The sequence below is a fragment of the Ambystoma mexicanum genome, chromosome 3q, assembly GCF_040938575.1.
Source record: "Ambystoma mexicanum isolate Mex_15411 chromosome 3q, UKY_AmexF1_1, whole genome shotgun sequence".
Classification (NCBI taxonomy): Eukaryota; Metazoa; Chordata; class Amphibia; order Caudata; family Ambystomatidae; genus Ambystoma; species Ambystoma mexicanum.
The window spans coordinates 1,270,463,682-1,270,485,259 of NC_090926.1; the positions used below are offsets into that span (position 1 = coordinate 1,270,463,682).

At 47.1% G+C, this 21,578-nt stretch overlaps 1 protein-coding gene across 18 annotated transcripts in view; it reads right to left on the reverse strand.

The window, feature by feature from the left end:
• Window positions 1-21,578, reverse strand: part of CACNA1A (calcium voltage-gated channel subunit alpha1 A) — a 2,932,691-nt gene that overhangs the window by 1,763,983 nt on the left and 1,147,130 nt on the right. For 11 of the 18 annotated variants that reach the window (XM_069604315.1, XM_069604309.1, XM_069604325.1 and 8 more), the window contains 2 exons: window positions 2,172-2,263; window positions 1,557-1,766 (listed from right to left, as the gene is read on the reverse strand). In XM_069604315.1, coding sequence (XP_069460416.1) covers window positions 1,557-1,766; window positions 2,172-2,263 — 302 coding nt within the window. The remainder of the gene's footprint in view (window positions 1-1,556; window positions 1,767-2,171; window positions 2,264-21,578) is intronic. The other 7 variants (XM_069604327.1, XM_069604317.1, XM_069604313.1 and 4 more) reach the window with 1 other exon arrangement.

The following is a 21,578-nucleotide window of genomic DNA, read 5'->3' on the forward strand; positions in this document are numbered from 1 at the left end:
AGAACTACTTCTTGGCTCAGTGGGGTCAGGGGGATTCCAAGAGAGGGGTGTTATATAGGGGTAGTCATCCAGAACGCATGAACTGGACCTAAAGATATATCAATAAGGGTTTTCATTCAGTATTATAGACTAGGCGTTGACTTAGCTGTAGTGTTGAATTGAATCCTCTTACAAAACAAATAAATAAATGTACAGTAAATCAGGGTCTTGTTATAATTAATCTCTAAATGATTGACCTTGCAGAAAGGGCATGAGGTCTATGGACATTTTCAGATGTTTGCCTATTTTGGATTGCATAAAATCTGAAAAGAAACACTTGGTTTTTCTCTGCCTTGATAGTGGCTCTAAAGCGTGTACAGTAAATGGATTCATGGATTTGAAATACAATGCTATCTAAATTGGCAGAATATCGACAATGGGATGCACATTGCTTATTGACATGTGAGAAAAATAAAAGCATGCCTGATAGTGCTCGCAGAAATTGGATGCATTTCACAATGGACCTCCACTTTTTAACTCTATTGGCAGAGGTTGGGTCTTACAGAGCTCCCATAAATGGGGGAACCCAATTGGCTGTTACATGATCTCTAAACTGGGAGAAACTGTATGGTGAGTCTCACAGAGGTAGGCTAATCATGGATCTTTCAATGAGCTCTAAAAAGATACTTAACCTGTATAAAACATGTTATGGTAATTCCTACTGTTAGGACAAGTGTAGCAGGGGTCTATCAATGCCCTCTACAAAGGTACTTAGCCTGTGTTACATCTTATGGTGAGTCTTATGGTGAGTCCTACTGTTAGATGAGCCGCATGGTAGGTTTTTTTGGTCATTCACTGTGCGCTTGAATTAAATCCGCTAAGCTCTATAGTTGCTAAGATTGGAGGATATCCAATGGCAAACTGGGAGTCCAACAATCTTGTGCTAACCATCCTATTGAAGCGTCTTTATTTCAGACCATGCGATGCAAATGTGGCCAGAATAATACACTATAGCAGGGGTTATAGTTGGTATGGACCACAATGGGAGAAAGAAGTCAGAGCAAACATGCACTGGTGGTAGGAAACATGACAAGGACGGCTGGGTAGCGAGATAAGAGGATCCATGTTGGGCCGCATGGCAGAAAGTGGAGAATCTGACCATAAGCCAGGTGCGATGGTGATGCTGAGCTCAGCAGAGCCAGCAGAGAGGAGGAGTGGCACCAGGCCCAGAGTAAAGCACAGTGACATTATAAGGAAGGGGGGCAAGTCTATCCGTTGGGGCACAAGGGAGAGGCAGGTGTTAGAGCAGAACAAGGTCGTATCTCACATGACACTCTAGAAATAAGACAGAAAAGAAAAAGTCATCCTGTTTCTTCAACGCATCTGTCCGTTCTATCTTCCAGCATGTGGCGGGACAGGCTAGGCCTTTATAGAAAACAACAGGTGTACAGTTTACTTCGGTTCCATAATAAGATATACTTTCCAAACGTATTGCACTGGAATTGAAGAGCACAGTTTTCAGAGGTCAACAGCTTGAACTGTAAAGGGACATTGAAAGCAAGGCTGATGGTACTCACAGAGGAAGTCGGAAAGCCAGTCTTCCTGGCCGTAGTGCACGATGGCAACACACAAGGTGTTGAGCGCTACCAGGCTGAGCACCGTCCAGTAGAAGGCCTGAGTTTTCACCATGCGACGGATGTAGAAGCGTAGCCTCCGCTCCCTTTTGTGAAAATACGAGGCATTCTCCAGCTTGGCACTTTTGATACTGGCACGAGCGAAGGGGGAGCCTGCCAAGGGAGAGGAGACAGACGTTAGGGTAATCCCAGCCCAGCCATGGAAATCAAAGAGAATACAAACGTGAGCCAAAGACTCCATTAACAGCAGCACCCACACATCAGGCCCTGGAATATTGATACGGTTCATTGCATTTCCGCAATGGGCGCTGCAAGAAGATACATCACGTTGCCACTGAGATCCAGTCCTGATTTGGGTGTATGTATGTATGTATGTATGTATACATGTGTGTGTGTGTGTGTGTGTAACATACTCCAACCATATCATCATGCAGCGGTATAACGTTCTTCATTTAAATTCCCAATTTCTAGCAGACACTCTAGCGGCTAGAGTCTAGCCCCTGGGAGCACTACCGGGAAGGGGAGAAGTTTCATCTGCTTTTGGACACACGCTCTTACCCACAGATGAGATGTCGGCCAGCGGATCCTCGGTGTCCTCGGCATTGAGCAGGTCTGTCTTGCTCCTCTTGATGGTGCCCCTCCGCAGAGCTCCAACAATACAAATACAAGGAGAGAAACATGCCATTACACTCAGCTGCTGCTTGCAAGGCGCCAGTCACTGCATGAGCTACTGCGATTCCTTGCCATCGGCTCCCTCACAAACCACTTCATGACTGTGTCTATCCATTGCACTGCAGCGTTAGCTACCACAAGTGCCACAGAACCTATAGCAATGCATTTAAGTAGAACTCCCACACTCTGCTATGCATCCATTGCTCCTTCACCAGTCATTGAATTCAAGCTGCAATAGTTCTATCACCACGCATCGCTGTCTTGACCCCTCTCCTCGACTATTTCCTTTCATGCAGCCATCTCCCACCACGTGTCTAACACATTGTTTATAAAATGCCCTCTCCACCTGATGCTATTACATCATACTGAAGTCTTCCAAATCCCTATCGCCCTGGCCCATTATTGGCCGAAACATTCTCTCACAATTATTTAGAATGACAAATACCTCTGCCCATTTCCCCCACTGAATAAAGCACATGTTCCTCCTGGTGGCCCTCTCTCTGAGCCCAGCAGTCCTGCTCTAGCTGCCATGCTCCAGCGTGGGGTTATTCTTCTACTACTTCATCCTCTAGGGAGAAGACTACTCAGAGCAGCACAGTGCTGTAATGGGCTGCCCATCAGCCTGGGAAGTCATTCAGTAACCAGCATGGCTCCTCTTGTCCTTCCATTGCTGTTAACATGAATCAATAAACACTGTCCAGTGAAATAAACCGAGGACAAGGAATATGCTACATTTCAAACCTCTGTAAAACAAGACATACTCCCACATTTTGCATTTGTACACCATCTTAGAAGTCCGGGAAAAAAATAGGTAACTGTTTGACAGACAGGTCGTTGGCAGGCGTTAACGGTGAATTTCAATCGTGTGGGACAGTTTTCTATAGTTGTTTTATTTGATTGAGCACATATTAGATATTTACACAAAACTTATGAAACAAGCATTGGCAGTGCCATCTGTTTGGGCTTTAGTGTAGGCAAGGGAAAGGCACTTTCCAGGTACAGCCGTAGTGTTATTAACTGACCATTGATGGTAGCAGCTGCAAAATTGTGTGAGTACCTGGGCATCTAATAGCAGGGCCTGGCACATGCCTAATGCTTACACACAAGTCAAAACTGCTGGCTTTGCCAAACTTTTAAACAGGACTTCAGTGAAGGACACGCAAGTATTTTTTAAATAGTGCCTGAAGTCAGACCTGGTAAGACATTTTTATCACACCAGTAGTGGGATTATAACTCCAATTAAGTTAGTAACTCTCAGAAGACTGCTTTGAAAAAACAGTGGCAGGCACTTCCATTGGAAACTTTGATGGTAAGGCTAGAATAAAACTAGATGAACAAGTTCCCATGAGGAAGTGTTTTGGACGGGGAGGGGCGGGAACTGGATGGGAATACCCATGGGATTAGTATGGACATGGGCAGTCAATGGGTTGGCAAACAAACACTACCTACAGGCTGTGTCCCTCCACATATGCCATTCCTCCTATCTGTACTCTGATGCAATAGTTTTGGCTTATAGGTGCCGCAAGCAGCACCCAATAGCCCAAACTAAAAAGCCACTCTCCTTTAATCCATGTAATGATACAGCTGTGTAATACATGGAAGGCAACATGAGAACAGCTCGTTCTTCCCCTTACCATGCACCCATCCCCAGTGTAGAAGCAGACTCTCGTTATTTGCGTTTTGAGATATCTACAAAAGGTACTGCAAAACATCTGCAATCGGATCAGTGTACTTGCCAGTTCAGGTTCCTATGATCAGCAAACACATCAGCCGTTACCAATATAAATAGATTCATGTTATCGTCGAAAATATCTCGCAGTCTTTTCAAAATATGGCTAGTCGGTAATAGAACGCTTCTTCGAAATGACCACCAAAGTTCCGAAAGTATGAATAATTGGTTAGACAGTGTCAATATAATCAAGGTGTCATGAGTGCACACATGCCTGTGCTAATTATAGCTCAGTGTATTAAGCATATTCCACTGGACATATTCAAGAGTGCTAGTTTGTTGCCATACTGATGATTCCGCGTTACAAAGACGTTAACAAATACCAAAGAACTGATAAATAAGGTTCTCGTATTCGATCTTTTTTGTTCAACAGGTTCAAGATGCTAAGGACATTCATGCATTCGAGGGGATCACCTCCATGGCTGAAATATCAAGCTCTTGACACAAATTGGCGCTCCCAATAAAAATCCATCTTCTTTAGTAGCACCTTTTTGCATCTAAACGTTGTATTAGTAGATGTGTCGTACCCAATGTAATGGTACCCATGACGTAGGAGTGTCTACGTGTGGGGTCCAAGGACCAGAACCAAGCAGCACAGTTTATAATGATGATAATGATGTGGTATTTATATAGCGCCTTAATACAAAGCGCTTTACAGAGCACATATTTACATACAATATCACCCAACCGAAATTGGTACTCATTTATCGACCTCGGAAGGATGAAAGGCTGAGTTGGCCTTGCCAGGATATGAACCTGCGACCTGCAGATCACGCTCAGAGCGCAGCAGCGAGGACTCAACCGCTGAACTATTTTACCGGTTTATACATGGTGCTCCGAAATACAGCTATCGTTCAGGGGCTCAGAACCAAGCAGCCCGACCCATAACATAACACCAGAATTACTGTAGTTATGCACGACCAAAACCACGCAACACAGTCCATAGCAGGCGCACAAAAATAAAGAGTGCGTTCATGTGCAAGCAACACAGCAGCACAGCTCCTCGTGTCCCTGGTGGCAATACAGCTTCCAACAACTGAGCAGTGCATCCCAGAACAGCAGTCTAGAAGCAGAGGGGTCAATGGACCCCCAACCAAGCAATGCAGCTCTTAAGGGCATGGGTGGCAACGTGAACCCCATCCTCCACTCCGCCCTCTCCACCATTGTGCCAGGTACCATAAAATAAAATGGGACACTTCAGCCCTACAACTAAGTGCAACACATTAACTCGGTGGGGATGTTTATACAAAAAAAGCCAGGTAGGCTGTAGGCATCCACTCGACAACACTACACCGAGTGATGTTATGAAAAGAATTGGGTGGGGGAGACTTGATCTAGCGAAACAGGGCTTTTATAAGGCATCACAGAGAACACAGCAGGGGCACGATATGTCAGTGTCATCTGGTGTGGATTTCTGCACCCAATAAGAGCAACACTACGTTGGGTTGTGGAAGATGGTCACTGACATGCTTTGGGGTACATTTAAGGCCTAAGGCAGAACCACCCTACAACAAAAACTGCATCGGAAATAATGCCACAAAACGGCTGTGCCTTTCTTTCCCTAGCACATGTGTGATATGTGGTGAGAGTTGAACACAGCCACCGCAAGAACGGCTGCATTTTGTTTCCCTTCACGTGAATCTAGAGAAAATAACCTAAATTCAGAATGGCTCTATATTGCTGTTCTGTCATTTAAAGACTCAATGCTGCACAAGAAAATGACCTGCATTTAAGAAGGCATCACACTTGTGCCTCCTTTCATTTTAAAGATCACACAGTTTTGCTCCATTAAAACACAGCCCTGTATGTGTATTTCATTTGATTGCCATAAAATAAGGCAATCCCTCCCAGAACAGCATTTCTTTCATTAATAAAGTCCATGAAGAGCAAAGAATTCTGTTTCAAGTTGGCATGGCTAGGATTTACTTTTGAAATGAACCAGGACACGCAAATTACTGCAAGGGAAAGCTATAGTGTGGCTCTCTCTCTTGTCTCGTGTCAATTACCAAGAAACTCTTTGCAGCATATCTCTGTGTCCAGAAACTGACCATATCGTTATAAGCCTTTCAGAAAGTTAACGGGAAGGAAACCGTGTGTGGCAGAAACCGCATTTTGTGAAATTAACATGAAACGTAATGCAAAGTAGGAAAATGCCCTTTGAAAACTAAATGTGATAATACTGTGGCTTGCACAGAAACACAATTGTATATGTGGGTAGAAGGGCTGTAAAGCTATGTATATTATGCTCTTTCCCCAAAAAAAGACTTCAATCAGCCTGGCTGAGGCCCAGGAATTCCTGTCAAAACAGTTTGTCAGAAAGGCTAATTTCACACTTACCAGTGAACTGATGCTGCAAGGGCATGTGCTCTTTTCTTATGGGACTGACAGTGTGATAATTATAGGTTCAACCAGACTGGCAGGCAGGACTGCCATCAAATACAATGGAGAAGACCGGGGCCCTGTGTTTTTGGCCCAGAGGTGTGATTTCCTCTACATTCATTCCCAGCACCCACTGGATAGCTTCAAAGGGGAGGGGAATAGTTTCTTACCTGTAGCTCCATTTCTCCAGCATTGGTATCTTTCATGGATTCACATGCTTAGAATATTCCCCGTCGACAGACTGGACCGTGGGTTCCCAGTCTGTCGACGGGGAATATTCTAAGCATGTGAATCCATGAAAGATCCAATGCTGGAGAAGGGAATAGTTTCTTACCTGTAACTCCATTTCTCCAGCATTGGTATCTTTCATAGATTCACATGCTTAGAATATTCCCCGTCGACAGACTGGGAACCCTCGGTCCAGTCTGTCGACGGGGAATATTCTAAGCATGTGAATCCATGAAAGATCCAATGCTGGAAAATCATGGAAACCCTTTGTTCAGGCTGACCCATGGGGAGACAATTTGGTTGGGGGAGTGGAAGGACCGCCCACACAAGTGACTAATCTAGCCCATTGATTTTAAAAGCTGTTGTACATCAAGACATTTTGCTCAGCACCCTAAATAAGCAAGAATTCAATATTATGCAAGTATTTTGTGGGATTTTTGGACAAGCACAATGAGACCGTGTGCATCTTTCTGGCACTTGGTGAACTTGAATGGCAGTAAAAATGCATTTCTGGGTGAAGTATAAAAGGCACAGACATCAAACATCGAATTTTTAATATTATGTTTCTCCTAGAAATGGTGAAATGGTGCCAAAGGGCGATGCAACTTCACACAGAATGTAAATTTGAAGTTTTGTGCCATAACTCATTTTTGTAAAAATAGGCTTGTGAGACAATGGGAGTCATAAAATGCATACACATAAAATGAGGTCACTTCCTCTGAACCAATCAGCCCTGAGTGAGGAGGGGACACCGGTGGCCTGGCCTATCCCATTTCAGGGGTAAGTCAAGAGTACTTCCCCCCAGATTTTAAAATTCTATGATGCCACTCTGGCTATATAAGCAGGAGACAGGGAGACACAGGGGATATTCAAGATTCCAGATTCAAAGACTCAAAAACCCGACCCAGATGCAGCTGATTCCATCCAGGCAGAACAACCCATCCATATCCAGGCAGAAGCACCTATTCAGATCCAGGCGTACCCAATAATCCAGGGTGAAAGGAGGAAAGGCAGCTGGTCCCCTTTAGGAGAATCCAGTGATCAGACCCTTTGCCAAGCTGTTCCCATTACAGAGAGCCCAGCTGTCCCAGTGACCAGATCTCTTGACCCCGCTGCCCAGTGACCAGATCCTTGGCCCGCTGTCTAAAGACCTTGCTGGCTGTCCAAATTGCCAAACTCAAGCTTGCCTTGTAAGTATCCTACCACCCCGTACCAAAAACTGCATATCCAGCTCGTTTGACCCTTATATCCTATTAAAATCCAATAAAAACCATAGTCATTTTCTAAATTGTCAGTATCCTCTGTTTACCCTTTCCCTAGAAGAGTCTGTTAGCCTATATCTGTTAGCATAATTCTGTTCTAATTCTTTCTGTGGAAATCCCTAGTATCATTTGAAATAAATCAATGAATTCCCTTATAAAGAGATTTACGATGAGCTGGCTTCAATTCAAACACAACAACCTCATGACAAGTGCCTTTCTTTAATAATTATAGTCCTTAAAATATAGTCTCAGTAGAACTATTCATTGTGCTAACAAAACCGAATTTGCCTGTGTATTTTGCTCTTCTTTAAAAAAAATCCAATTTGCATTTCCCATAGAAAAACCTACACTATCATCATATAAGGAGTCATCCCTTCCCCTCAGTATCCTATCTGTTCTGTGCCTTTCTTCCTCATCCCAAAAAACGGGTTTCTATTTTGACTGCTAAGCCCATTTTCTTAGCTGTTTTCCAGTTTAAAGCCTGTGAGAAATAAGAAATTGCAATCCTGCCGCGTGCGTTTTGCTGTGCATTGTTTTCCTCCCGAGATCGATTTTCACACTTGTGTTCACATTGCTTTAGTGTCCTGCTCAGTAGCCTGTAAGCTTTCTTGTCTCTTTAGTGCAGCCACACAACGTTCTGTCCTAGCTATCCTACCGCAACTGTAACTGATTTATAAGTAACCAGTGAAATCTGAGTATGCCATATTGCTAATCTTGAGGGTTTTCATTTTCGTTTTTTGGCCTCCGGTTCTGGGGTGGTGGGTTTAATTTAAAAATTGATTTTCCCATCTTCTTTCTGACTCCTTGCCTCTGCTTTCCATCCACAAGGAATTTAGTCAGCAGGTGTTTGGGGGAAGAGTTGCAGGGGGAGTGCATAACCTATGTGCCATCTGTGATTGTGAAGAAAAGTGATTGTTTCCATTTCTATTAAAGGTGTGTGTATTTTGTGTTAGAAGTTGAATTAATTGTGTTATAAGGTTTTGCATTGCCACACCGTGGTGGCTGCTGGCCTAAATTATGTTTTGCATTGATTTTTCATTTGAATTCTAAAAATAAATAAATATTTCCTTGTTACACATTGGCCTGGTTCATGGTCCTTTGCGACATTGGATATTTGTTAAGGTGGGTGTGAGACGGTTTGGGTGCCTTTTCAAGAAATAACCTGTGGTTCAAATAAAGATCAAAAGGCGTTTATTATTGTGCGCCACATTCATGGTCAGTGGAAGAAGTCCCTGGCGGGAGTGTGCCGTGTCATAAAATCTGTTACACGTTGTGTGAGCGCTGCCATCAAGGGAATACATGCGTACGGTGGTAGGGTGTTAAAACCGGGTGAAGAGATGCAAGAAATATTTGTATAAGTTAAAGAGAGGGTTAATCCTTCTTTAACATTAATTAGTATTCTTGAGAAATCGTATCTTACATATATTTAAAATGTGCTCTACATATAAATGGAAAATAAAATGGAAAAGATAAAAACAAGCTCCCAAAATGCAGAGTACTTTAGCTATTTTAAACAATGTATCATTTCATTTGGAAGGTGCATGATATTTTTCCAATGCAAAGATGCCCCCTAGTTTTGCCTTGTTTCCAGAGAGCTTCCTTAGAGACAGTCATCCAAGATGGCTGCCTCCATAGAAGAGCTCAAAGAGTTCCAAGATGGGCAGGAATGTGTGGGAATAGCCATAGGGATTAGCATGGCTAGGGGCAGGAAATGGGAGGGATGCAATAACCTAACAACTGTGTATCCCCCCTCAAATGTCATCTCTAGTGGAAAAGTATTACAGACCCTCATTCAAAGCCCATATTTGAAGCTCTTATGTTAAAGTTCTTATTTTAATGACAAAAGGTTCGGCTTCAAGGTAGCACTTTCAGCGCCACCTAATAGCCCAAACTAAAAACGATTAACAGGGTGTTTTACAACATGAAACCAACCATAAGGATAGTTGATAAAAGAAGACAGTCCATCAAAAAACAAACTATAAACTAATATTATTATAATAAATATATTCTAATATACCACTGCGCCAATCCTCCCTCAACAAGATAAACCTGCAGAATCAACAGCAGGGACATTTGAATTCATGCTTTTAGTGGGCATGTGCCGCTATATTTGTTACTGTGAAAATGTGGGCTAGCTTAGAAAACGTCTATACCTCATATCTCAGCTAGGACCGGATGAATTTGGGAAAGCTTTAATTGAGATACAAGCACTGTAAGCCATTTCCCTGTGATACTCCTACTTTACGACAGTCAAGGTAGACTTTTGCAGAAGTCTTTTCTTGTTGATCTCTTGGAGGGAAATGGTTTTCAATCAATCAATCAATCAAAGAAGTCCTGGTTATTTACCCTATTGGCAGATTTGGGACAATGCCTTCAAGCTAAGAGTCAAAGATCTTCTCTTAGGGCCATTCAAATTCACCAAGCCCTTCATGATTCACAAGAAACATATCACCTGTCCATCCAGATTTAGTAAACCAGTGGTCAGCATATGTTGAGAACGTGAATCCAACATCAGTTTTTAAGCAGAAGGCTGACTGAAGTAGAAGATGCTTGCGTTTTTAACTCTCAACATCAACAAGATCCCAGCACTTGTCAGAAAGCCAGTAATCCGTGTGAGGACTGTACCTGAACAGCTCTCATGTCGCAGACAGCTCAGGTGGATGGTGTAGTGTCAAATACGATAACAACACCAACCCCATCAACTGCATCAGCTTTTTTCAGCTGTTCTAACAAAGAGACTTGAAAAGGCTTAGTTCCTGTTTCACGGTTGAAAGCAGGCCTCAGAAGCACATCCAGTAAGACAGCTGGATACGCCTGGATTCATGAGATGAACGGATTGCGTTCTTTAGGAGAGGTCTACCTACAGCCCTTTTAAAGTTTTCAGGAATGTGGTCTTAAAAAATATGTTATGTTATACTGAATATTCTAAGTTGACATTTACACAATTTATGACTTGATGGCATTGCCATGTGGCTGGACCCAACTCAACAGTGCCTCGCCTAGGCATATGGTCAGATGTTTTCTGTAGAGGGGATGACTGACGGCCACTCAGACAGAGTGGAAGAAAATTCTACAGGATTTCAGGATAGCATCCTGAACTACAAAGCATCGACGTCACATGTTATTTTATCAGTGGTGAGATAATTATATAAAGGGCGAACAAGAAGGTAGCTGGCAGACGATGTTGTCATGAGTAGTTCTTCATTAAGCAGCTGTGGCCAGTCCTGTAAAAAGAAGGCCATAGGGCAAAAGCACTCTCTTTTTTTCTGGCTACCAATTTAAGACACAAAAAACGTATAATGCGGACCCAAGATGGCTGGTGGAGAGTGAACATGCACTCTCTGGAGCTCCCGGCCAGGCCCATAAAAGGAGGACAAAGAAAAGCATGTAACTTAGCCTGCAAAGCTCTCAAAGAAGAAGCTGATGCATTTGAGACATCGCTATAGCAGGAGGAACCCCTGGAGAGATATGATATGATATGATAGTTTATTTATATAGCGCCTATACACAATGTGTTTCAAAGCGCTTCAAGGGAAAAATACAGTGACATTCCTACAGGCCATGAACAATAAGAATGTGAAATTAACTATCGTACTCGGCCTGGCGACATTTCAGATAGTGCAAGAGCTAAGACACAAATCAGGGAGGGGGTGAATGGAAAGGAAATGGGAACAGACATGTGACTACCGTACTAGGCCTGACAACATTTCTGCTAGAGCCAGAGATTGACAAGAGGAAGGGGAGGAACGACCAGCAAGCCAGTAGCTACGGGACCGGTAGCCGGGGCAGTGCCGTGTGCCCGGCATGAAGGCAGGGGAGCACAGAGGAGTCTGCGGGTATGCTGAAGCTGCTACACCATATGCGGTGCCGACCCGGAGGTGCCGCGGGTTGGGGGAGTTGATTGCGCACCCCCCATCTGAGCTGAAGCACCGGAAGATCGCCAGTCGGCAGAGAGGAGCTGCAGCCCGCGGGGAGCACCACACGGCACCAGAACGGAAGGAGAGCTCAGGAGTATACTCTCCAGCGCGCAGCTCTGCAAGCTGACAGAGAGAGGTGAGAGCTGCGTGCTGGGGTTAGCCAGCTGGGTACACCATTCATACAGTATATAACGGGCGGCTGTGTGGCCCCGGGGGGGGGATCCAGGGAGCCTGGCCACCCCCTTGAACATATGTGGCACTCCACGCTGAGTGGGTCCCTGCACCCAGCAATTTCACAAAGTAGCAGCGGCACATCTAAGCGCCACAGGGCGGATCCCGCAGATCGGGACAGAAGGAATCAGGCAGCCCAGAGATGGAGGGAGAGAACGTGGAACCTTTAGGCTCACCCTCCCCCACACAAAGACAGTCTCAACAGCACCCATAACTGCAGGAAGGAGCTGGGGGGGCGGAGGGGAGTACTGGCCCCAGAGAAAAGGATCAGGATTAGGACTTTGCGTGAACCCCAACGAGAAAGCACCATGATATGATATGATATGAGATGATAGGTTATTTATAACGCGCTTAATACCCACAGGTTTCTAAGCACGGACCCGGGGATCGTACCTGTGGTGCTACGTGTTGTCTTGTTTCCAAGGCGAGCACATTTCCCCTGAACTATCCTCCTGAGACAAATATACTGACACAGGCAGAGCACAGCTGCCAGCCCATAAAGCACCATACATTGGCACTTGCAGAGCACAGCTGCCAGCCCACGAGCATGGCAAAGAAGGCCAACAAGTCTAAAGGGAGTAATACAGCGTGAAGGGGAAGCAGATGCTGGGATTAAGGGAACGCAGACTCTAGCAGCACAGGAAGTGCAGAACTCTCTGAGCCTCGTCTTTGGGTTCAGCAAACAACGTAGGCAGAACTATCTCTTCGTTTTGAGTGCAAAGCGGAAGGCACCTTAGGTAGAAATGCTCCGTGTGTCCGCAGGACTACTTTATCCGTGTAAGTGGTATAGGGCTCTGAGGCGACTAGCGCCTGGATTTTGCTGATTCTGCGAGCCGAGGTGAGGCCGACTAGCAGGGCCGTTTTAATGGTGACCAGTCTGATGTCCGTAGACGCCATCGGCTCAAATGGCTTGTGCGCCAGGTCACCCAAGACTATGTTGAGGTTCCATACAGGATGTCGCCTCTTGATGGGTGGGTAGAGTCTGGCGAGTACCATCAAATGCTTCTTGACTATCGGGTTGGAAGAGGAGAACACCTCTTCCTCTGAGTTTCAGTAGACCCCAATGGCTGCCAAATAAGTGCGGCAAGTGTCTACCTGCACGCCCGAGTGGGCGAGGTGAGCCGAGAAGGAGAGCACCTTGTCCAACGTATATGCAAGGGGGTTGGAGTCTGCTCAGTGACAGAACCTGGTCCACTTGCTTTTATACTGGGCCCTGGTAGCCTTGCTCCTTGCGCCCTGTATGATCTCTAGATTAGCCTTGGAAAGGCTGAGGAGCCCTAGTGTGACCTGCTCAGGAACCACACTCTGAGGGCTAGTTTCTGTGGCGCAGGGTGGATGGCCCTGCCCCCCTGCAGCACCAGGTGATGTGCTGGGCCCGTCGGAAGGTGAATGGATGGTCTCTCTGAGAAGCTGAGCAGCTCCGAGAACCATGGCCTGGCTTTCCACCATGGAGCTATCAGAATGACGATGAGGTGGCAAGACCCCTTGATCTTGCAAATCACTCTGTGGATCAACAGTGTGGGCGGGAAGGCGTATGCTGTCATGCCATTCCAATGAATCTGAAATGCGTCGCCCAGGGAGCCGGGACCCTGACCCTGCCAGGACGCAAACTGTTGGCATTTCTTGTTGTCCGAGGAGGCAAGGACCACCCGTAATTATCTGCTCCCAGTCTGCTGAGCATGTGCGCCTCCAGGCTGGACTCCCTCAGAAGGTGGATGGCCATGAGGTAGATGTTCTCCAGTTCCCACATGCTGACTGCCAGTCTGCACAGTGGAGGGGATCAGGTAGCTCCATGCTTGTTGAAATAGAACATGCTGGTCGAGTTGTCTGTCTAGATGAGGAGGACCTTGCCCCCGATAACTGGAAGAAAGGCTCTGAGCGCTAGCCAGATGGCCTTCAGTTCCAGCCAATTGATGTGGTACTCCTGCCAGGTTCAGATGCCTTGGACACAGTGGTTGTCCAGGGTGGCCGACCCCCCATCCCTCGAGAGAGGAGTCCGTAGTGATGGTTACCTGTGGGTAGGTTGCCGGAAAGGCTTGCCCGTCCGTAGGTTGCAGTGACTGGACCATCATATGAGGTCCGGGTGAAGAGAAGGAGGAACGTTGATCATCTCCACCTGAGAGCCCCGCTCCTGGTTCCGTGATGCTGCGAAGTGCAGCTGTATCCTCCTCATCCTGAATCTCATGTGGGAGACGGCCAATAGGACCGCTGCCATGAGAAACCCAGTAGGTGTTAGTACCACCAGGCCGATATCACCTCTCTGCTGAGGAAGTGCGCAGTGGCCATCCTAATGGCCGTGATCTTGTCCTCTGAAGGAAAAACTCTCTCGGAGCACGTGTCCCAGATGAGCCCCAAGAAAGTCAGTCTCTGCGTAGGCTGCAGCTGCGACTTCTTGAGATTGAGCGAAAAGTCCAGATCGTGCAGTGTATTCATAAGAGCGTGGGAAGTGTGGTGCATAGCTTCTGACGATGAAGCCTTAACAGTCCAGTCGTTGACATACGAGTAGATGTGGTGGCCCTGGGCCATGAGGAGGGCCGCCACTGTATTCATCAGTCTGGTAAAGACCCTGGGGGCCGAGTTGAGGCCGAAGGGAAGCACCTTTCATTAGAAATGGTGGCCCATGATTCTGAACCATATAAAAGAACAATGAGGCTGCTAAATCGGAACGTCTAGGTATGCGTCATTCAGATCCAGGGAGCACATCCAGTCCGATGCAATAGAAGGACAAGTTACTTCTTACCTTGTAACGTTCTTTCGATGGGATGTTCCTCCGACGTATTCCTTATCTTTGGTAATACGTTTCCAGCTTGCTGGCCTCGGAATTTTTTTCTGTAGAGGGCGCTGCGCGTCGACGTCCGCCGAGTCGATGTCCCTCGATGGCCACCGTATCGGCGCCGACGTCACCATGCCGATAAATAGCCACGCGCTGCGTCCGTTGCTCAGTTCCGTTTTGTAGCATAAGAAAAGTCATGCCTGAATTGGTTATTGACCTTGAAGGAGCGTAAGCTGCAACCACAAGGGAAGTATCACTGCATCACTGCGGGGATGGATGGGAGGGGCGATAAGGAATACGTCGGAGGAACATCCCGTCGAAAGAACGTTACAAGGTAAGAAATAACTTGTTCTTCGAAGGGATTGTTTCCTCCGACGTATTCCTTATCTTTGATAGACTCCCATAGCAGTGGCATGTAATTGGAGGTGGGAGTGAGAATGTTATGTATCCCTTTAGGGATGGACCGAATGTAATACGGCCTTGCCAAATCTGGTCTCTTGAGTAGTGGAGGAATCCAGATTGTAAAATTTTGTGAATGTATGTGCGGACGACCATGTGGCAGCCGAACATATGTCTCGGACCGGTACCCCTCTTTGGAGAGCCAAAGAGGCTGCAATAGCCCTGGTTGAATGAGCCCTGAGCTTTTGGGGCGGCTCTTTCCCTGCCAGTTTGTAACATTCCAGAAAGGCCAAAATAATCCACCTGGAGATGGTTTGTTTTGTTATGGGTAGTCCCAACTTGTGACCTGAGTATCCTACAAACAGTTGGTCTGCTTGCCTGATCCTAGCCATTCTGCTGTTCTGCTGATATAAAAGCTGAGAGCTTGCCTTGGGTCCAGCCTATGTAGCCTTTCCTCCTATTTCCCCGGATGGGGAGGAGGGTAGAACAAAGGTAAGGTAATTTTCTGAGTAATATGAAATTCAGAAACCACCTTTGGGAGGAAATTAGGCTTCACTTGTAGGACAACTATGTCCTTGTGGAAATTTGTATGTGGGGGTTTACAGGACAGAGCTTGTAGCTCGCTCACCCTCCTAGCAGATGTTAGCGCTACCAATAGGACAGTTTGTGAGAAATCTCAGCAAACAAGAGTGAAGTGGTTCGAATGGAGTGCCCATTAGGAAGTTTAAGGGCCTCATTACACGGTAGGCGGTAAGGGTTTACCGGTACCGGTATTTTACCGGTACCAGTAGATCCTTACCGCCTTACTACGAGGTCCCTTTGCGAGTTGGGGAATTTAACGCCTGCTTTTTGCAGGCGTTAAAAACCAACCCGCAAAGGGACCAGTGGAGCTAATTACGGTACCGCAATTTGCGGTACCGTAATTAGCGTCTTCCCCATTCCCATAGAGCCCTATGAGACAAAAATGGGAATGGGGAAGGGCAATGGTGGAAGGGGGAATTACCGCCCGCCAACCTTGGAATGGGGCGGTAATTCCCCTTTCCACCAAGGCGGTGCCGGTATTTTACCGGCTAATAGCGCCATGGTTCACCGCCTTCCGTGTAATGAGGCCCTAAGACTAAATTTAAGTCCCATAAGGGAACCTGGAATGGTTTTGGGGGATAAACATTAGTTAATCCCTTGAGAAATTGTACCACTAGAGGAAGTTTGAAATACGATGGTTCCTCCGCTGTGCGCTTGAAGATAGAAAGCTCTGCGAGATAGCCTTTTACAGTGCCAACTTGAAGGCCTGAGTTTGCCAACTAGAGTAGAAACGATAACACCGCTGGTGTACCACATGAAAAAGGGTTGATATTCTCTTCCCTACACCAGCTGCAAAATTTGTTCCAACGGCAGCGGTATAAAGACTTTGTTGCTGGCCTTCTGGCCGAAAGCAACACCTCCATGATGTCATCAGGGAGATCCCAATCCTTGTACCTCATCCTTTCAGAAGCAAAGCGTGAAGGTTGAGGGTTCTGGTGTCTGGATGGAGAACCTGACCTCCCTTCTGCGAGAGAAGATTCTCTTTGAGTGGAAGACGGATTGGAGGGCAGATGGACATATCTAGAAGGTCCGGGTACCACGTTCTCCTGGCCCAATCCAGGGCAATTAGGATCATGGTTTTCCGGAATCTTCTCAACCTCCTGATCATTTGAGGAATAACAGAGACTGGTGGAAACGCGTAAAGGAGTGGAAACTCCCAGTCCACTATGAACGCGTCTCCCAGAGCTCCTCTCGGGGGAAATTCCCTTGAACAGAACAGATCGCACTTCCTGTTGGTGCTTGCGGCGAACAGATCCACCTTAGTGGTTCCCCAAAGGGCAAAGATCTCTTGAAGGACTTCCTGAGCTAGCTCCCACTCGTGGGAGACTTTGCTCTGCCTGCTCAGAGCGTCCGCTGTCAAGTTCTTCTCTCCGGCTAGGTGGACTGCCGATAGAAAGATTCCTTCCCGAATTGCCCAAAACCAGAGCTGCATCGCCTCTCTGCACAGTTGCAGTGATTCTACGCCTCCTCTTTTGTTGAGGTAGTGCATGGCCACCGTGTTGTGTGTCATTATCAGGACATTTCTCCCCTGTACTGATGGCAGGAAAGCTTTCAGCGCTAGTCTGATCGCTCTCAGCTCCAATAGGTTGATGCCTAGTCTGGACTCCGATGGAGACCAACGACCGCTGATGGTCAAGTCGTTGGCATGGGCTCCCCACCCCGTGAGTGAGGCGCCTGTGACTACTGTTATCTCCGGCCATGGTTACCAAAACAGTTCTCCTTTCAAGATGTTTTCTGGATAGGCCCACCATTGAAGGTTGCGGGCTACCTTGTCCAGAATCCGGAGGAGATCTGTCATTCTCCCTGAGAATTGCGACCACTGACTTCTCAGTGCCCACTGAAGAGTTCTCATTCTCAGGCGAGCCTCTGGCACAAGGAAGATGCAGGATGCCATGAGGCCTAGCAACCTCAAAAAGTCGAAGGCTGGGAGACGTTGGGCATTTTGAAACTTAATGACCATCTGTAGAATATCTTGAGCCCTCACCTCTGGTGGCGAGGCTTTTCCCAGGGAAGTGTCCAGGACCGCTCCAATGAACTGGAGTCTCTATGATGGTATCATCTGTGACTTCTTTAAATTGAGGGAGAAGCCCAGTTTGTGAAGGAAATGGCAGACATAATCTAGCTGGATCTGAGCTTGTTCCGAAGATACAGCCCTGATTAGCCAATTGTCCAGGTAGGGGTAGACGTGGATACCTTCCCTTCTTAGACTGGCAGCCACTACCGACATTAGCTTGGTGAAGACCCTCGGGGCGGAGGTCAGCCCAAATGGCAGAACTCGAAATTGATAATGAGAGTCGCCAATTGCGAACCTCAGGTATTTCCTGTGTTTTAGATAGATTGGCACATGCAAATAAGCATCCTGAACGTCCAGAGATACCAGCCAATCCTGGAGCTGGAGGGCCTGAAGGATCTGAGAGAGAGTTACCATCTTGAACTTGTCCTTCCTGAGGAACTTGTTCAATTCTCGTAAGTCCAGGATGGGTCTCAGTACTCCGTCCTTCTTTGGTATGAGAAAGTAGGGGGAGTACCAGCCCTTGTTCCTGTCCGCTACAGCTACCGGTTCTATGGCACCTTTCTCTAGCAGGTCTATAATTTCCTGCAAGAGCAGCGAATCTGGAACTTTTAGAGAGCTGTTCCCGGGGGATGACTCTGAGGGATGTGTAGAAAGGGTAGGCAGTAACCCTGGGAAACTGTCTCCAATGCCCAAGCATCTGACGTTATAGCCTGCTATTCCGTCAGATGGTGAGTTAACCTGCCCCCTACAGGTGTATTGTGTGGAAAGGCCTCAGAGTGGTTTGGGGGAGGCTGATGCAGATGCCGAGGGTAAAGAGGCACCTGCTGCTGCTGCGGCCTTAGTACTTTTGACCCGTCCACCTCGGGTGGATCTCCTTTGGCCTCTTTGAGCCAGCTGTCCTCTGACTTTCCCGAATGCGGAATAATAGCGAAAGGACTTTCCTCTCCCAGAGGTTCCTGAGGGGCGAAAAGGAGTTTGGTGGATAGCAGCTCCTAAAGATTTTGCTGCTGCTTTAGAAGTCTGTAACTTTTCCAGACTGTCATCAGCCTTTTTTCCGAATAGTGAAGAGCCGTCAAAGGGCATAAATTAAAAGTCTGGCCTGTACATCTGGAGCAAAGCCAGACTTTCGCAACCACGCATGCCTGCGTATTGTTGTACTTGCCGCCATGGCCCTGCTGATACTGTCAGCGGAATCGATGCCAGTTTGAAGTGATTCGCACATGGCATCTTTGCCATCTTTAATAATGTTAAGGAAGACTTCCTTTTCCTCTCCTTTGGGTATGCAGTCAGCCGGTGATGAAGCACACTCCCATAGTGTGTGACTGAACCTGGCGAGCATACAGGTGGCGTTGATGGACTCTAACGCCATACTAAAAGCAGAGAAGACTTTCTTTGCCATAGAATCGTACCTCTTGTCATCTCTATCCTGTGGGACAGTAGGGTAAGCGGTCCTACTGCTAGATGAAGATGTCGCTTTGACCACCAGGCTCTCTGCTGACAATCTTTTATTGAGCGCAGGGATAACTTCAGGAGTTTCCCAATTAGATGTAATTTTCCTTTGCAAGGCTGCTTGGAAGGGGACCACATGGTCCTCCTGTGGACCTTTGTCTAAAATGTCTGTTAAATCATCCTGTTGAAAAACAGGGGAAGGCGCAGACCAACCCATAAATTCAATAATTCTTGCCATAAGGGTTCTATAGGGTGTTTCGGCATGTTCCCCTGGGTCTGGCTTAACAAATTCCACTTCTGGGGAAGTGTCCAGCCCACTTGCCTCATGTAGTGACTCTTGTAGGTCCTTCAGCCTTCTTTCCTCAGAGGTGAAATCCTCTAAAATAGGCAGTGTGGTACTCTGTAACCCAAATGTTTCCTGGTCAGAATCTTCCCCCTCTTCATAAATTGAAGATAGTCCAGGGTACTCTGACCTCTGAAATTGTGTAAAACCCATCTCTAAGGCAGAAGGAGCCAAACTCGTCATTATTGGGCGAGAAAACGTCGAAAAAACTGGAAGGGGTCTCGAAGAACTCGAGAGGATCGGGATCCTACTCGAGGACATCGACGCCGGTCTCGGCGTCGTGCCGGAGGCCCTTGGAATCACCGTTGGCTGTGGGGTAGCCTTGGTCTTCTCTTTCATCGGTGTCGATGTCGGCGTCGACGATGGCGTTGAGGAACCCTTCGACAACGGCGTCGATGGCGCTGATCCATGCGTCGAAGGAATCCTCGACGACTGCGTCGAAGATGGTGCCTTCTTACCGATGGCTCGTGGCGCTCTCGGGTGGAATGTTTCGCCGGGTGCTGCGACTCGCAGCGTTTTGATTTTTTGGGTTTTTCACCGGGGGTATCACCCTCAGCTGTCTTCGAGGGGGTCAAGGCTGCGTTCTCGAAGACGCTTAACATTTTCTTTCTGAATTCCTCCCACTCAGCTTGAGGGCTGTGTTTTGTGGGACAGGAGACCCTTTCTGGGGACACAGAAGACGACGAGGAAGGGGATCTTCGACGTCTCTTTTTTGAGTGTCTTGATCTCGACGAATGGTGGGAGCTACTTCGAGCTCTAGAATGGGAAGGTTTTCGACGGCGAGGAGACGAATGCCTCGACTCAGCCGAAGAAACCTTCGAGGAGGTTTTTGACTTTCCTCTCTCGAGCTTCCCCTTGCGCTCCTTCAAGGCTTTCGCCGTCATGGACATGCAGTCCTCACACTTCGAACAATGGTGCTCGGATCCCAAGCACCACAAGAGGATCCTGTGTGGATCCGTTATCGACTTTTTTTTACCGCAGTCTCGACATTTCTTGAAGCCAGATTGCAGTGTCGGCGGTTCCGATGAAGATGACATCGAGAACGAGTAGGTATTATTGGAGTAGATATAGAGTTATCCTGACTGAACTGAGCAACGACGTTCCGAGGCCCCACGAAGCACGGAAAAACGGAACTGAGCAACGGACGCAGCGCATGGCAATTTATGGGCATGGTGACGTCAGCGCCGATACGGTGGCCGTCGAGGGACATCGATTCGGCGGACGTCGACGCGCAGCGCCCTCTACAGAAAAAATTTCCGAGGCCAGCAAGCTGGAAACGTATTATCAAAGATAAGGAATACGTCGGAGGACACAATCCCTTCGAAAAGACAACACCATAGGTGTATAATACTGAAAGGGATCCACATTCTTTCCCCTGCACCAGCAGCAGAACTTGTTCCAACGGCAGCGATCCTGCCTAAAGCAAAATCTACATTACGTCTTTTGTGAGACCCTTATATGTCACCCTCTCAGAAACCATGCATGAAGGTTGAGTGTGTTGATCTCTGGATGTAGAACCCGACCTTCATCCCGCTGTAGAAGGTCCTCTCTTTGTGGAAGACGTATTGGAGGGCAGATGGACATGTCCAGAAGGTCCTGGTACCACGTCCTCTTGGCCCAATCCAGAGCAATTAAGATCACGGATTTCCAAAACATTCTCAACCCCATGATCACATGGGGAATGTTGAGGACCAGAGGAAACACGTATAGGAGTGGTTACACCCAGTCCAGTATGAACAGGTCTCCTAAAGCTCCTTTTAGGGGAAATTACCTGGAGAAGAACAGTTTGCACTTCCGGTTGACACTGGTCATAAACAGATCTACCTGAGGGGTTCCGCAAAGGGTGAAGAACTCTTGAAGGATTTCCTGAGCTAGTTCCCTCTCATGTGAGACTGTGCTCCGCCTGCTCAGAGCATCTGCTGCCGCATTCTCCTCTCCGGCTAGCTAAACTGCTGATAGAGCGATTCCTTCTCGAATTGCACAGAAC